The 16,819-nt window shown below is 30.9% G+C and overlaps 1 protein-coding gene across 4 annotated transcripts in view; it reads left to right on the forward strand.

Annotated features, from left to right (window-relative positions):
- path (solute carrier family 36 member pathetic) overlaps positions 1 to 16,819 on the forward strand; it is a 64,343-nt gene that overhangs the window by 44,097 nt on the left and 3,427 nt on the right. The window contains exons 1-10 of one of the 4 annotated variants that reach the window (XM_074119671.1): positions 2,555 to 2,711; positions 8,917 to 9,011; positions 9,139 to 9,215; positions 11,124 to 11,213; positions 11,547 to 11,697; positions 13,958 to 14,079; positions 14,381 to 14,465; positions 14,734 to 15,009; positions 15,812 to 15,990; positions 16,077 to 16,243. In XM_074119671.1, the coding sequence (XP_073975772.1) occupies positions 9,009 to 9,011; positions 9,139 to 9,215; positions 11,124 to 11,213; positions 11,547 to 11,697; positions 13,958 to 14,079; positions 14,381 to 14,465; positions 14,734 to 15,009; positions 15,812 to 15,990; positions 16,077 to 16,243 (1,150 nt within the window). In that variant the 5' untranslated portion in view covers positions 2,555 to 2,711; positions 8,917 to 9,008. Of the gene's footprint in view, positions 1 to 2,554; positions 2,712 to 8,916; positions 9,012 to 9,138; positions 9,216 to 10,588; positions 10,686 to 10,731; positions 10,979 to 11,123; positions 11,214 to 11,546; positions 11,698 to 13,957; positions 14,080 to 14,380; positions 14,466 to 14,733; positions 15,010 to 15,811; positions 15,991 to 16,076; positions 16,244 to 16,819 lie in introns of those variants that run through there. The other 3 variants (XM_074119670.1, XM_074119673.1, XM_074119672.1) reach the window with 3 other exon arrangements.

Below are 16,819 nucleotides of genomic sequence, written 5' to 3' on the forward strand. Positions count from 1 at the left end.
TGTGGACTTCACTTTCTCTCCAATTATGAATTTATCTTAACTGTTTCGTAATTATTGCTTTGAGTTCCCAAATTTATTTTATTTAAAAAGTTAAGTGATTATTAAGATAAACATTTTTAAAAAAATGAAAAACATTACCTCACTGATAAGAGTTTCTAATTAAGACCACCTCAAAATTTAATTACTAATAATAATACCTTGGGTCATCCAGTTATAGTCGGAAAAGCCGTTTTAGCAACCCAGAAGGATATCAGATATTTTTAATAGTCTATTGAATGCTATTACAAAAAAAAATTGTAGATTGAGATTCTATTCTTCATGTTATGGCACAGCTCTGACGGCAGGCTGGTTGTAATTCATTTCAAATGCTATACCTCGAATACATGACGACAATAACCTTATTTTGGCTTAAAGATGAAGAACATTTTACCCAAGAAAAGAGTCTTAAATTAGGAATCACTTATTTAAAAGATGTGAGAGAAAGATTAACTTAATCTAGAAAGATTTGAACAAATTATTTGTTTTATCTTCGATATCGCAAACCTGTCAAAAATAATAGTTTGCCAACTATTGAGATTAGTGCTGTAACCATGGATGTTCTTTATTAAAGATCGTTTAAATACTCAAGAATTTTTTCGATTCATTTATTTTATTTTCCCATTTAATCAGGAAATATTTGATTAGGATAACGGGTTATCTGACGATAACTGAATAATCAGAATTATTATTTATCACATTATATCCCTATAGATATCAGCCATTAACTTTATTTGCTAGAGATATGGAAAAAACGTGGTGAAAAAAAGAGACCCCTCTGGCGATATTACAGCTCTGATACACGTAGTAAAAACAGCAATAAGAATTAAATATAAATGAACGATAGCGGCTGTACCAAATACCTTGAATATGTTCACGTGGCATCAGAACGAGAGGTAATACGAAGGTTAGAAATTATTGTATGCAAATAATGATCCAAATATGTTATATTCACCTTCATGTCGTCAGTCTGAATGGATTTAAATCCACATTCTAAGAAGACACCTAAATCGTCAGTATTACCGGAATAATTTACCTGTTTCAAATAAATCATTAAATTTTTAAACACATAGGAGCCATTTGAAGGAAATTATAAATTCACTGTTGTGTTTTCGTATAGAAATTTGAACGAAACAGTTCCTGAAAAAGCTTGGATTGGTTAAAACAACTTAAAAAATGTTTCTTGGTTTGTACTTTTTCTTTTATTACCCCATGTTTATGTTGACATACATCCGGCTAAATCTTAGCATTGGCTATCTAAAGTTAAAAATAATTTTCTGAAATTCGTTAGCTGATTTTATCGATTTGGATCAATGGCAAAATGCATATTGAGGACGCTGTTTAAAATCATTAGTTTGCTGATAAATGTTCAACCCCCTTTTCTGCTGAAAACTTCATTATACATATTTAAATAATCTCAAGTTACAAATCGTAATGTGAGCCTTAAAAGAAATGCAGGCTAAGGCTGACAAAAGAAATAATCTGGTCGAAGAACTGTCTTTAGTTAGGCCTCACTGAACAGCGTCACTTTTTGGCCCATTATCAAGGGTTATTATATGCTAATAGAATTTTATTATAGTCCCTAAAGTATGCGATTAAAGCCTTCCAATGCCATTCAAGGCTATAGTCAAAAGAGAACTGTACTTTTTTTTTAACCACAAATCTCAGGAACCAATCTTACGTTGAAGATTTAAATTCAAAAGTAAGTGAACTAAAATTCATAAAGAAATGTGTGCTGTGTAGGCTGTATTTGAAATCGTTTCAGATACAGCCAGAAATAGTCTCACGATTCGTTTATATTTTACCAAAACTGTAACTTAAGAGACGTTTCTGATCTCCATGGATTAATCGACAGACTCATTGTTAAAAAAAAAAATGATGTGACTTATTTCATCAATAAAAACTCCGAGTAACAACAATTTGTCCATAAAACGTACTTATGATTGGAGTATATACCTCGACTGTTTAAAGCAAACATTCTAGAACAACAAGAACAAAAGAAAGCTGAACACTACTCCTTTTTTAGCAGGAAGTTGTTACGGTAAGGTAGATAATCTTATCTTTTGTACAAAGAGGAAACACGCATTTCTGGTTACAAATTAATGTCCATCCGTCCAAAAAAGTATATTCAACATCTTTATTTTTTTCTCTCCAAGTTGAATTAACTCAAAATGTGTATACAATGGATACGCATTTTACTAAGTTCGATCCACTTGTCTGATAGATACAGGTTTTTTGTTCACTTGTCTTGTCTAGAAATGGCAAGCCTCCAGAAAACACAAATTGTACCCCTCTAGCTTCAGAACCAAAAAGCGGAAACGCGAAAATAGGTTGAAATAAAAAAACTGTCCTTACGTGTAATTAATTTTGCCATTCGTACCATTTTTATGGTAAAAAAAAAAAAATAAAAATAAGACAATATCAATAACCGCAATTTATCCTCATTTATTGAAATACGATTAAATTTTATCAATCAAAAAAAATTATCTAATCTTTTAATTAGGATTGATTTACGTAACATGGAAATCTTATATCTATAGGATATGTAAATTAATTTACAAATCAGTGATCAGTATAACTGTATCTTTGTTGGGTTCACTTAGGTTTTAGTTTGAATTTGGTGAAATTATTTGTAATTCTCTTATTAGATTGGCGTTCACAATTTGGTGTAAGAGGTAAACCTTTTATTAACATTTATTGCTATATCCATGCATTCTTAATTTACAGTTTGTGTTTAATTTGACATTTAATGATTAGCAAGGCCAGCTATTTTTTTTTAAATATTATTTTACAGAATCAGCTTTTATACTAATTAATCTGTAAATGTATATGCAAATAATTAAAAAAACTAAGCAATATTTTAAACAATAATGAATGAAATCTCGTCATGATTTCATCAGACAATTTTATTAACTATGGAAGAATAATTCTATTCAGCGTGGTTTATCTAGTTATATCTGTGTTAGGAATGTGCATCCAGTGCGTTTCTCTTCACAAAGTGCTTTGCTTTCTATTACTTATTTGTTGCTTTCTGTTAGGGGAAGAAATGTTATTTACAAACAGGTTATCTTCTGCGATGCAACTCTTTTATTAAAGAAACTTAATTCCGGCCCAACTTACAAATTTCCCTTTTTCTTTATTCTATAAAGTTTCTTTCCATTTTCATTAATCAAATCAAATTCGATTGCGCGTCGGATCACACGAATGCACGAAGCTAGGTCTTCGCATACTTCAGGACTTGGGCTTTTCTCTGCTTACATTTTAAATGCAACATTATTTATTTTTTTGATATTTTTTTTAAAAATTAATTCTATTTTTTTTAAATTAATTTGAGGGACTACTGTTTAAGCTGAGAGAGATTCTTCCTCATACATACTACCTTATCCTCAAATCCTACCTAAAAGATCGATATTTCAGAGTCAACTGTGGAGCAGCAGACTCTGATATCCATCTAACTCGAGCTGGTGTTCCTCAGGGCAGTGTCCTAGGTCCTCTTCTTCACTCCTTATACACAGAAGATGTACCTCAACATCCAAATACCATCCTCTCCACCTTTGGTGACGATACTGCAATCTTATCTCCTCATTCTGATCCTCTTATCGCTACACGAGCTCTAAAAACACACATCAACCACTTACAGGACTGGCTTTTCAAATGGAGAATCAAAACTAACCTTACGAAATCAAAATTTATAGTATTTACTCTCAGACGGGAAATCCTACCTCCCATCTTCAAGAACTAAACTCCTGTACCAACTGTGGACAAAGTACGCTACCATGGACTGTTCCTGGACAAACGGTTGACCATTTATAATGATCTCAAAATCCCTTTCATTACAGAACTTGCTAACACTCGTTTTCTCAAATTTCATTCCACTCTACAGCAGCTCATCCTAACCCTCTCATAGAACACTTATCTTCCTCCACATTACCAGGTAATCCTCTGAGGAGATTGAAAAGAAGATGGCCTCGTGATCTAGTCTTATCGTGAGAGCAAAGCACGTTACTGGAGTGGCACCACTGGGTGCCTTCTCCACTCATGATTACCTTTTATTTTTATTTTTTTACCATATTTGCTTGTTACAACAATCGTTGTAATGGTAAATTCCAATAAAAGATTTAAAAAAAAAAAAATTAATTCTACAACAAGCAAAACTGTTGAGCGATATTTAAATAATATGTACATATGCACAATAAAAAGAACTACATACATTTATGTAAATTGGTGGATGTGATGTGAACGATAGTTTGCCTAAAAAGCAAGCTTACATAACAGACACACTTGGAGGCCGCTGTAATGCACTTAAATGATCGCGCAGCCACTTCGCTTCAGTCTAGGATTGGCCGGGGTGTGTAAGGGTGGATGTAATATTATAGCAAGAGGGTTAAAATAAGTGGATAGCTTTGAATGGATTTTGTTTTTATAACAGAATTGGGCTTGGCTTGAAATGAATGGAATATTTATTCAATTATTTAGAAATATTTGGAGGAGATTGTGTGGTTAATATCCTTTAACTAAGCGCTGGTATAATCTTATATCAATTTTAATATTTATTTTGGTCTGAAAATTCTGTAAATACATAACAGCTTTAATAATAAAGCAGTCAAATATCAATAATTCTTTTAAGGATATGTTATTTTACATACACTCTAAAGGACACAGGGAATGTGTGCTTTATGTTTGTTTTTATCTTATCGACACACTAACCGACTAAAACAAATTACATTATCTACCCCCAGTCGATTCTGTACGATATAAAAAAAAAAAAAAATGAACTCATTTTAACAAAAAATTAAATTGGTCCCCGTAATAAATTTATTTCATCCGATGAAAGTGTTGTAAGCAAGTTTAAACCGTTGAAAAGTTCACCAAAATGAATCACCTGTTTACATTGCGTTAGTTGATATGATTGGTAAGAAACTTACTTAAATATTGGTCGCATGCTATCATTGAACATTGAACAAATCTGATGGCCAAGATTAAAATAAAATTCAATTTTTAACTAATTTTTATGGATTTAAAAAGATTAAGGCTTTGTGTTAATAGCTTAAGCAACTTATCTCTTGAGTTAATTTAGATTAACCTCAAGATATGTTGTTTTTCTGGACTCTAACTGGACACTATTCCTTCTTTAAAAAAAAAAGAAGTTTTTTTTAACGTTTTTTTTCTGAATGATTCTATGAGAAATGGGAGCTAATTGCCTCTTAGGTGATTGGAGTAGGCCTGTCTCCATGTACCGTTGCTAAGAGACTAATTTGAAGACCATTTCCTAACAGGTCCAGCAGGATAAACCTCAAATCTCTCGCAAAGTCCATGGTTTTTTTTTCGAACTATAGCACTAATATTTCATCTCGGATCAAAGTGTCACAGTTCTCATTTTGCAAAAGATTGCATCGTACATACACATAAACAATTAACTTTTTATAGCCATTTGTATAAGATTAATCATATTTTGATATTAGTGGGGTCACGTGAAATTATGAAAAAAATAAATAATACGTCACAGATAATAAAATATTGGCTATGTTTTTTTCTTTTTTTATAAAATCTTAGCAAATAATTTTTTTCTGCTCTTGGTTCAAAGGTCTTCTAGAAGAATGACATAATCTACAAATTGATAATATACCATAAAAGAAGTAGTGCATAATTTCGCTGACGCAGTAAAAAATATTATATTGGCCATTAAATTATTATATATATTTTTTTAATGTACCATTAAAAAATAACACTAAAATAAACTGCGTTAGAGTTAATTAAAGCATTAATAAATGTTTTCTACAAATCATTTTAATTATTTCTCCTGATGATATCTATTTCATTAGTAATTTCTGCTCTTCTAATACACTGATTGTTTCACTGACTGAATTTTAATAATGTAATAGTCATTCTTAATTAAGTTCGGAAAATTTGATCTAATTGCATTACTTTTCCTTACCATGTAAATAATTAAACATTATATATTATTTATGTATTTTTTTTATTTTTATTAGAAAATAGAATTTGTTATAAGATTATACAATAACAAGGACTTTACAATGGTTTTTCTCGCTTACTAATTCAACACTAATGACCTTTCATTCTGTAATATTCCTTTTATAATCTTATAGGCAACTACTTCTGATTAAACAAATTATATTCTTTGAGAGATTGTTGAATGTGATGACGTCTGAACCTTGGGGCCTTCCTCTTGGCCAAGAAGACCTTATTATTCTGACTCACTGTTGTGTTCCTGCTGCGTTCAGAGCAGAAGAACACATATACAATACTTAAGTTTCACCAGTAAAGCTTAGAGATGAACTAGTTTTAAAATTGGCAGATTTATCTGAAAATCTTTCAATTGGAAGTCCTTTGCAGAACAGATTATTTAAGCTTTTTATGTAAAAAGCAAAACTTATTTTACGAAGATTTAAATGAATTTAAAAAGGTACTTTTTCTGGTAAACAGCTATTTTTTAATAAAATAATCGGTACCAACTTCTTAAATAACCGTGCCACATTTATATACAATATAGTCGCTTGTTAAATCTTTAGAATTTTAATTTTTTTTTTTTAATTTGATGCAAATGTCGATGGAAACATTGAGATCAACGGTAAAAGGAAACTGTGTTTTTGGATTTTCCTTTCTAGTGCTTGGGTTTGCTTCATAGTCATTCCTGTAATGTAGGTATTTTTCATTCAAGGTCTAAGGTTCCTTTCTTTTTTTATTTATGTATTTATTTGTAATTCAATCAGCTGATATATTTTAAATTTGGACTCTCGAGGCATCACGGATTTATGTATGTAGATTATAGAAGTTACATAACTTGGTGTGTGTTATCCTTGAATAACCACACCAGTTCTGTTGACATTATTATTTTAATGTGTATTCAAGTTGGGGCAACCTTTAAGGTCGTAAGGAAATGTTTCAAACATCCAGTCAAGTGCAATCAAGTTTCATAGTAGCTTTTAGTGTTTGAATTATGAACATTTTCTTGTCGCTTGCGACCGTTTGTATATAAAAGTAGAATTAAATTTGTTATTTCTATTAAATTAAGGTTCATCCTTATAGAAGTCATTAGCGCTCGGTTTTGCAGTGCTATGCCAGTTCCTGGGCAGTTTTTGAGAGTCCATGACTGAATTGTGAGACCTTAGGAAGAGATAATTTAAGAGCAGCAGACTTAACTCGAAGCTGGGACCTTAGGCACGTGATGCCGGCGCGTTACTCTAACGTCCCTGGGTGATTAAATGTTTTTTTATTCTTTTTTTTTGGGGGGGGGGGGTTATATGATTAATGCATAAATTAAGCGTAACTGCGGTAATTGATGTCTTCTTACCAGCATTACTGTGAAAAATATAGCACAATTATTCCTTATTCAACAAGTTGAAGTAAAACTGATCCTACTGACTTTCGAATCCCAAACTCCGACTGAGTTTGCGCGCAAAATGTTATAACTGTTCTTCACAAAAATTAATAGATAACATCTTATATAAAACTTTTAAAAAATAATATAAAAAATGAATTTATTTAATTTGATTGGTTTCTTTTTGGTTTTTATCTTTCCTTTTCTCTTTTTGAAGATTTTGTAAACATGATATTGTTAAAAAAATATTATTACATTATCTTTTTAATTGTGAGATTAAAGTAAGTCTAAATAAGGACTGTTTGTATTTCTAATTTGTTTTGTAAGCGTTTTCACTTATTATTCTGTTGTTATCTTGCACTTATTATCTAGTTAGGTTTTTTAACAATTCAATTTATGAACAATGTATAATATAAGTTTCTTAAAGAACAGTACGGTAGTAATTGCACGTCGTTTTCCAGGTTGATTCATAAATGTCCTTTGGCACCCGACAATTGGGATTTTTTTTTTGTATGGTGCATGAAAATAATCCTAATAATAGCAATTTAAAAAATTGTTAAACGCATTCGTCGTTAAGTCATATTGGAGTCGTAAATCCAGATTTATAGTACTCTAAGTATCTTATTTTTCATATACTTTTCTCTCTAGACAGTGAAAGAACTGCAAGAAGCTGGTAGAAAAGCAAAAATCTAAATTCAGCCTGACCTGTTATCTGTGACTGTGCATCCAGGATACTGTTACGGTGCTAATGCATGTCCTGTCCTGTTTTAAAAAAATAGTATGGATGCACTAGGTGGAGAGCACCATAGAGTTGAAATTTGATTTGTATAAATATATAAACACGTTAGGTGTGCTCTGGTTGAGAACCTTCACTCAGTTTATTGGGATTATTCCAAGTGAAGGATGTACATTTCAATGCAGTCACATTGTTTATAAAGTTTGTAGAACGAAATTGATTACCAATAAAAAGAACCTGCCAAGTTTTTAAGAAAGTTGATGAAACTGATTTATTTGAGTAGCCCACACCAAATTTGCGTCTTAGAAATCTTTACTAGTTTGATTTACAATACTTTCACTAAGACTCGATGGAAATGAAACCTTAGAAGCGAGTGGCGACTAGTTTAATTTTTTTAAAAAAGTAGCAGAATTCATTTAAACTTTAAGTACTAATTATATTGTATGCGGTTTTAAAACCTATTTTAAGGTACTTAATTTCATGCGTTACTTATGTATTTGTACGTAGGTACAAAACAATTCCAATATTTTTTTATTCAAATAGAAAAAATAATGATGCAAGAATAAAAAAATATTTGTATGAAAATGGTTTTAAAATGAGCGGACGAAGCAGTTATATTTGACTTATCGTCAGCAAGTTTTATATGGTAGCGTTGCTAGCAAATAACTAATAGTCATGAATTATTGCTTCATAATGTGGTGACAAAGCCCTTCAAGTTTTATAAACAATTTAATGTTTCATTATCTAGCAAAAATAGTTTATAGAATGTCTTTTTTTTAATCAATTGTTTGTTTTGTTGTTGCAGGAACTGTCGGCAGAATAAGTAAGAAACTTCTAGAATTAATAATTAAGAAAGAACTGGCACAACTTACAAGTGGATTAAGTTTAATATAAACCATGGTAAGGATATTTTTTTATTTTTTAAATGCAGTAGCCTTCTTATACAAGATATTTTACATTTTTGATGTATAGAATAGTAATCATTTAAGAAACAATTAATGGATATTCTTATTTTTTTATTTCACAGACTTCCAACGGCACTCCAGCTATGACTGAATTGGAGACTTTTCTTCCACAAGATGGTTCTAAGTACAAGGATGGCAAGTGAGTTAAATACTTATTACTAGCTCTCTACTTTATTAATAATTATAACCGCACCGTTAGATTATATACATAAGCTCGCTCTATTTTGGAAACAACTACCAAAATGATGAAAAATTAAGGAATTAAAAGCTAGAATGGCCATGAAAGCAGTGTATTTTAACAAATACAATGAATATAATTAGCAGAGAAGATAGTAATTATTAGTTCTCTTTATTTTGAAAACGAGACTTAATAAGCGATGGAAAAGTAAGGAATTAAAAGCTAGTTTGACCAGCAATGTAATAATAATGCTTTCGAACGAAAAGAACAAATAACCAAGTTTGTTATTTGATTTAAAAATTGCAAAATGCAATATGAGAAGGTTTCGGCAAAAGGTGATTTATAATAATAATCATTTTACTTTTCAGTTTATCTGTTCTTCTATGTTCTGTTTCTTTTTTTTATATATGTATATAAATAAACATTAACAAAAGAACCATTATATTTGCGCTATATAAATTCATGTACGACTTTTCTTTTTTTTTAAAGAAAATTTATTAGAGAAAATTCTTTTAAGGGTCGTGACCGATTAAGTATTTCCCCCAAAAAAGTCATTTGTGTCATGTCCCTTAACAATACTTTTTATTTATTTATTGCAAATATTAATCAAATATGTACTTTTGCAATATGTTATTATGTAGTAATGCACATTTAATACCCTAAGCGCCACAACCTGAGTATGTGATAAGAAATGCTAACCATTGCTGCAACACTTTAGGGATTTAGGTTTGGTATTAATCACAAGAGAGATTAAGTGGGGTGTTTTGACACGCTAGGTGAGTGCTTGAACTATAGAATTTGTAAATTCGGATTGATTAGTGTACAGATTAAAGTAACGAGAGCGAATTATTTTGGACATAACCTGTGTCTTTAGAGTCGATATTGCTGAAATTTTAGAAAGAAGGATTGACGATTCATCTGGAGTACTTTGGATTGGACTATATTCTTTAGATATTTGAGGGTTTGACGCATTCGCAAGTTTTACTCCTTATGACGAGGGTCGTAAAAATCTAATCAAATAATAATTAAATCGTAAAAATATTGGTACTACTTTTGATTTGGAATAAAATTTTAATCTGATTGTTTGAGCATTAATACGAAATAAAAATAGAATAATGTAGAAAGAGGTTAGCACTTTATTTTCTACAATAGTCAATTGTCAAAAACTATTTGCGTTCAACTTGGACATTTATTTTAGTGGTAATTTTTTTCTTTTAATCCATTTTTTAATTTTTTAATTTATGAGTGAACAGAATCCATGCGTAATAAGTCCCACATGGGTACGGACATGAGAATAAATATGTGATGTAAACATTCAAATTCCAGAGTTTGAATCCTCATACTTTGTACCTTTATAAATATATTCTGTTATGAAGTTGTTATTAAATCTGTTGCAATGTTAATCTGGTTTTTGTGACTGGAGTATTTAAAGTACATCTATTATTTTCTAACTTAAATTTTTTATATTTCTAAAGCCAGAATCTGTGTAGAATTTAAAATATTAAAAATTTAAGATTTCATATTTAAAAAATAATAAATAAATAAATTGAAAAATAAACAGTTTTTGAAAATTCATTGTTTTAGACTTGTTGTCAGATTAATAATAGCTAGAAGAGTTTTCTGAATTTTTAATTTTACACAAGCCTAATACATTTTTTTTATTACTGGCCGGGAAACATTTAAACAAACAAAATGAGAAAATCAAAAGCTAAGACAAAACGAATGTAAATAATAGTTTCTTTTTTTATATTTTTTCTCTTATTTATTTATTTATTTTTAATAATTTTAGATGCGTCAACATCTGAGGTTTCTCTTATTTATTAAAATAATTGTAATTTATATGACTCATAACAACTATTTCTATTTCAGGTACAAACTTCCAACAATTAGTAAGGATCTGGAGCTATGTCGAGACACCTGGGATCCGTTCAAAGAAAGAAAAGTTGAACATCCCACTACGTAAGTACTTTTTATTTAAATATTTCTTCGTAGTTAATTGTGAAAAAAAATTCAAAAACTGTCAATTAGGTAGTGTAGTGTGCACAACTCTCGGAGGGCATTCACTCATAAATGCGAAAAAATTAATTCTCTCTTTATTTAATTTATTAAAATTTTATATTTTTATTTTATGAAAATTATGATATGCAAAGAGCAATCTAGGAAAATAAAAAGTTTGGAATTCACTAGTAGCAGATAGAATTTTATACAGGTTTTATTACAAATTTCTTTTTTTTTTCGATTTAAGTGTCATAACATACTGATAATCTTCTTCTTCTTTTTTTTTTTTTGCAGTGATTGTGATACACTAACACATCTCCTCAAAGCTGCTCTGGGGACTGGTATTTTAGCGATGCCATTTGCCTTTATGAATGCTGGTCTTTCGTTTGGCATTTTTCTTACTGTGCTGGTATCTGTAGTTTGCACACATTGTGCGTATGTTCTAGTGAGTATAACATGATATTGATATAGAATTCACAAACTAAGTGACACTTCATTTTTTTTTTTTAAGAATAAGCTATAATTTGGTATTTCAAACCACAAAGTTAATCTTCTGTAATAGGCTTTTTATTTTTTACCTAATTACTCTTGATTTTATTAGTAAATTTTAAATATTTTTAATTAAAGTTTTATTAAACTGCTTTTCGAATGAGGGGAAATGTGTCAACTGAAAATGAACCTTTCACCTAAGTCTTTTCATTTTTGACGAAAAGATAATAAATTTTCATCATTATTAAATCATGATTACAGGTACTCTTTATATTTATTAAATCAGAGTCAATTTATTTTGTTAAAAAATGGATAAAACATAAACCAATCTTATCTAATCTTAGTTAGTTTATATTTGGCTATCCTATTAAATTTATTTCTCTTATATTGATACATCTCTTCACAAATACATTTTTTTTTTAAATTGTCTATGATTATGTTATTCAGAGAAACCGTATTTTTTTAATCAAGTTCATCATTATAGAATGAGATTAGCAACATTATACGAGGGTCGTTTGAAAAGTCCGTGCAAAAATAAAAACTACTTAATTTTTTGGGGTAAACCTTTTTTATTTTTCAACATAGTCTCCTTTTAGGCTTATACACTTCGTCCAACGCTGCTTTAGTTTGTTGATCCCTTCCGAATAATAGGATTGGTCCAAGTCTGAAAAATAGCCATTCGTTTCTGCAATCACCTCCTCGTTTGAATAAATTTTTTTTCCCGCCAGCCATTTCTTCATATTGGGGAACAAATAGTAGTCCGAGGGAGCCAAGGCTGGAGAATAGGGGGGATGTGAAACGAGTTGGAACCCTATTTCCATTAATTTTGCGACCACAACTGCTGAGGTGTGAGCTGGTGCGTTGTCGTGATGGAAAAGGACTTTTTTGTGGGCCAATCGTGGGCGTTTTTCTTGCAACTCGGTTTTCAAACGGTCCAATAACGATGAATAATATGCACTTGTAATAGTTTTACCCTTTTCCAGGTAGTCGATGAGGATTATTCCTTGCGAATCCCAAAAGACAGTCGCCATAATCTTTCCGGCCGAAGGAACGGTCTTCGCCTTTTTTGGCGCAGATTCCCCCTTGGTAACCCATTGTTTAGATTGTTCTTTGGTCTCAGAAGTGTAGTGATGTATCCATGTTTCATCCACAGTGACGAAACGACGCTTAAAGTCCTGCGGATTCTTCTGGAACAGCTGCAAACCGTCCTTGCAACACTTCACACGATTTCGTTTTTGGTCAAGCGTGAGCAATCGCGGCACCCATCTTGCGGGTAGCTTTGTCATGTCCAAATGTTGATGCAAAATATTATGTACCCGTTCATTCGAGATGCCCACAGCACTAGCAATCTCACGCACCTTCACTCTACTGTCATCCATCACCATATCATGGATTTTATCAATGATTTCTGGAGTAGTAACCTCAACAGGGCGTCCAGAACGTTCAGCGTCACTTGTGCCCATATGGCCACTCCGAAAATTTTGAAACCACTTATAAACTGTTCTAATCGAAGGTGCAGAGTCACCATAATGTTTATCAAGCTTCTCTTTAGTCTCCTGAGGCGTTTTGCCTTTCATAAAGTAGTGTTTAATCAACACACGAAATTCTTTTTCGTCCATTTTTTGAAAATCACTCGACTTCCTCGATTCAAACGAATGCCAAACACAAAGAAATAGACCGATCTGGCTGAAACTTGGTGTGTGTTCTTCCAAGAGATGCTACTAACTAAACATAACCTCGATAAGCGCCAGTGGTCCTATCTCTCTGACTTTGCACGGACTTTTCAAACGACCCTCGTATGTGTTCAAGCAATACAAAATAAAAAGGTAGGGGTGAAAATTTCATTTTCATGATTATCAATACATTGCATTTTCATGTAAACAAAAAGAATATTTTTAGATAAAACATTTTCAAGTTCTAGTTAATAGCTCTTAAAAACCTCTGCTTTCAATAACAATTTATTATTAAAATACTAAATGCAAACAAACATCTATGTCAGGGAATATTTTCTCTCTGTAGTAACAAAGGCAAATTAACTTATTTAATAAAAGTTGATTTGTTCGAAATAAGATTATTATTGTTGTTATTAGTTTTAAAACATGATACATTTTTTTAAAATTATTAAGTTATTAAGAACATTTTAATTTTTTTAACTGCAGTAAGCAGTCATGTGATCATTACATTTAATATTTTAATGCTTGTCAATTTGATTTCAGATTAAATGTGCACACACGCTGTACAGAAGATTAAGAGTAAGTTCCATGACATTTCCTGACGTTGGAGAAGTTGCATTTGCCAATGGCCCACCTTGGGGGAGAAAATTTGCAAAACTAATCAGGTATGAGAACGATAGATCTTAAATTATATAACTAATTTTTATTGATTTCGCATTCAAAACTACCGCTAACTTGGGGGAAAATATTTCTATAAAGTCCAAGTTCACACGAAATTATTATTTTTTCAGCAAGACGGTTATTCTATAATTTCTTATTTTGATTCTAAATAAACGATTCTAAATATATCTCTTTACTTCCTTTTTTTCTCACTTATTATTTACTAATTAATGATTTCTCTCCTAATAATTAATGATTATTACAGCAAGGACCCTAAAAATAGTTAAATATATTATTTAATTTTAGGATGGCCATAATTGGCGGTTTATTTGGAGCTTATTTTGGAACATGCAGTGTTTATACTGTAATTATTGCCCGTAATTTTCAACAGGTGTGTTTCAGTTTAGTTTTAATTACTTTTGTTTTTAAATATGCACTGAACCTTTTTAGCTGAAGAAAAACACTTTTTTTTTTTATAATACTTTTCCGTTTTTTCTTAATTGAAATGTTCACAAAAATCAAAAAGAGCAAAAATTAGCTAATTAAACTTTCATTATGAATTTTCGGTTAATTATTCAGCATTTAAATATTATTGCATTAAATTTCATTATTTTTTCAGATGTCAATTTGTTGACGAATATTTTTCACTTTTGTTGTAGGTCGTTGAGCACTACACGGAAACTGTGTACAATGACAGACTGTGTATCTCGTTACTGTTAGTGCCACTGATCATTTTGAGTTGGGTACCAAATCTGAAATATTTAGCACCTATTTCTATGGTGGCAAATTTCTTCATGGGATTTGGTCTTGGTATCACCCTGTATTATCTTGTGTGGGATTTACCAGCTCCATCCACCATGCCACAAATTGGATCTATTGTGGATTATCCTCAATTTTTCTCCATTACTATATTTGCTATGGAAGCAATTGGTGTGGTAAGTGAATTATTTATAGAATTAATATAGGTCAATGGTTAATTTAGCTGTAATAGATTTTTGTTTAAAAAACTTCAATCCATAGTAACTTGCTGTTATCAGATAACACGTTTCATGAAGGATTCCAAGTAATCGACGTGAATTTGCTCCCAAGATTTTGCAGGTCTTATCCTACAAAACAAATGGATTTGTAATTTGTTTATATCAAAATTATGACAATTGCTTCCCAGTATGATTGATTGTACTTTCATGCCTGCGAAAATTCATTCATTACTTCACTAAAGTTTTTAACTTCCATTGAGTATTGAAATAAAAAGAAATGTTATATTTTTAATTAAAATTATGTTAATATTTAATCGAAATTTTCTTTCTATTTTCTGAACTGCGAGCAATTATTTTTTACTTTTAATCTCCTGCGATGCAACAAATTAGAAAATTCGAAAGATAAAACGAAAGATTCTTGATTCACTCTCAAATTTCACTTAACTATTTTAATAAAACTTGTTTCAAATCTTATGCTATATAAGTGGATTTTTAATACTGTATAAAAGCCCCCTACGGCACATGTACATTTACAAAAAGGTCAGCTAGTTAAGTGTAAAGTTACAGTTCATTAATTGCCGGAGAACTATGACTAAGTTCAAAAATTCTAACTTCAAGGAGCTTAAAAGAAGGCGGTTAACAGAGCTTTAGATAATTATTGGCCCGTGTCTTCTTAAATTTTAGTATTTTTTGGGGGGGGGGAAATAACTTCTTTTTAAGCATAATTAGAATACATTTTTATGAAAAGTATTATTTTTAGATGATGCCGCTTGAAAACAACATGAAAACACCTCAACACTTCCTTGGAATTTGTGGAGTACTGAATATGGGAATGTCTGGAGTTACTTTAGTTTATGTATTATTAGGATTTCTGGGTTATCTGAAATATGGTGAAAACACCTATGCAACTATTACACTGAATCTACCAACCGAGGAATAGTTAGTATTAACACTAACATCTACAATTTGTTTATTATTATTTAACTTTTTAGAATTAAATTTTTATTTTATTTGTTTATTTGCAGTGCTGCGCAATCGGTGAAGATTCTTGTAGCTTTAGCTGTGTTCTGCACATATGGTCTTCAGTATTTCGTATGCTTAGAATTAGTTTGGGATGCTGTCAAAGATAAATTTACAAAAAAGAAAACATTTTATGAATATGTAGTGAGAACAATCTTAACTTTTACTACAGGTATTTAAAATAATGTTTCACTTAATTTTGAGGAGATCTATAAAAGGATTACGATACTTTAAAATCCAGATTAATTGAAAGTAGAGTAATGCTTGTTAAATTCGGCAGGGTTTATTTCCAATTACCTATCAATAGTTGTGGACTATCGCTTTACTGCCTTGGAAATATTTTCAGTAGAAAGGAGATGAAAAAATACATAAAAAATGACCTATCACGTGCTCTTCTTTCTGTTTGGTAACAAGTTAAAAAATTGAAAAATGATTAATAAATATCAGATTTTGAAATAGCCTAGCACCTTTAATTTTCAAGATATCGTATTGCGGTTTCCACTTTATACTCTTTAAAACTGTGTATATGAAAATGGGTTCATCATCTGCGAACCCTTACTTTTGGACGCGCGTCTGCTGCGTACGCGGACTAGAATCAAAAATCAAGTCACGTATTCTGAAACTAGAGGTGACGGGCAACAGATTTTTCCTCTACCATTTATTTGCTCAGATCAACCGTTTAAGCATGAAATGCATTTGAGCCGTCTTAAAGTGAACACCCTGTGCTTCATCCAAATTTGACAAAAAT

This window comes from Rhodnius prolixus, unplaced genomic scaffold, assembly GCF_049639745.1.
Source record: "Rhodnius prolixus isolate KJV_2025 unplaced genomic scaffold, Rpr scaffold_2, whole genome shotgun sequence".
Lineage (NCBI taxonomy): Eukaryota > Metazoa > Arthropoda > Insecta > Hemiptera > Reduviidae > Rhodnius > Rhodnius prolixus.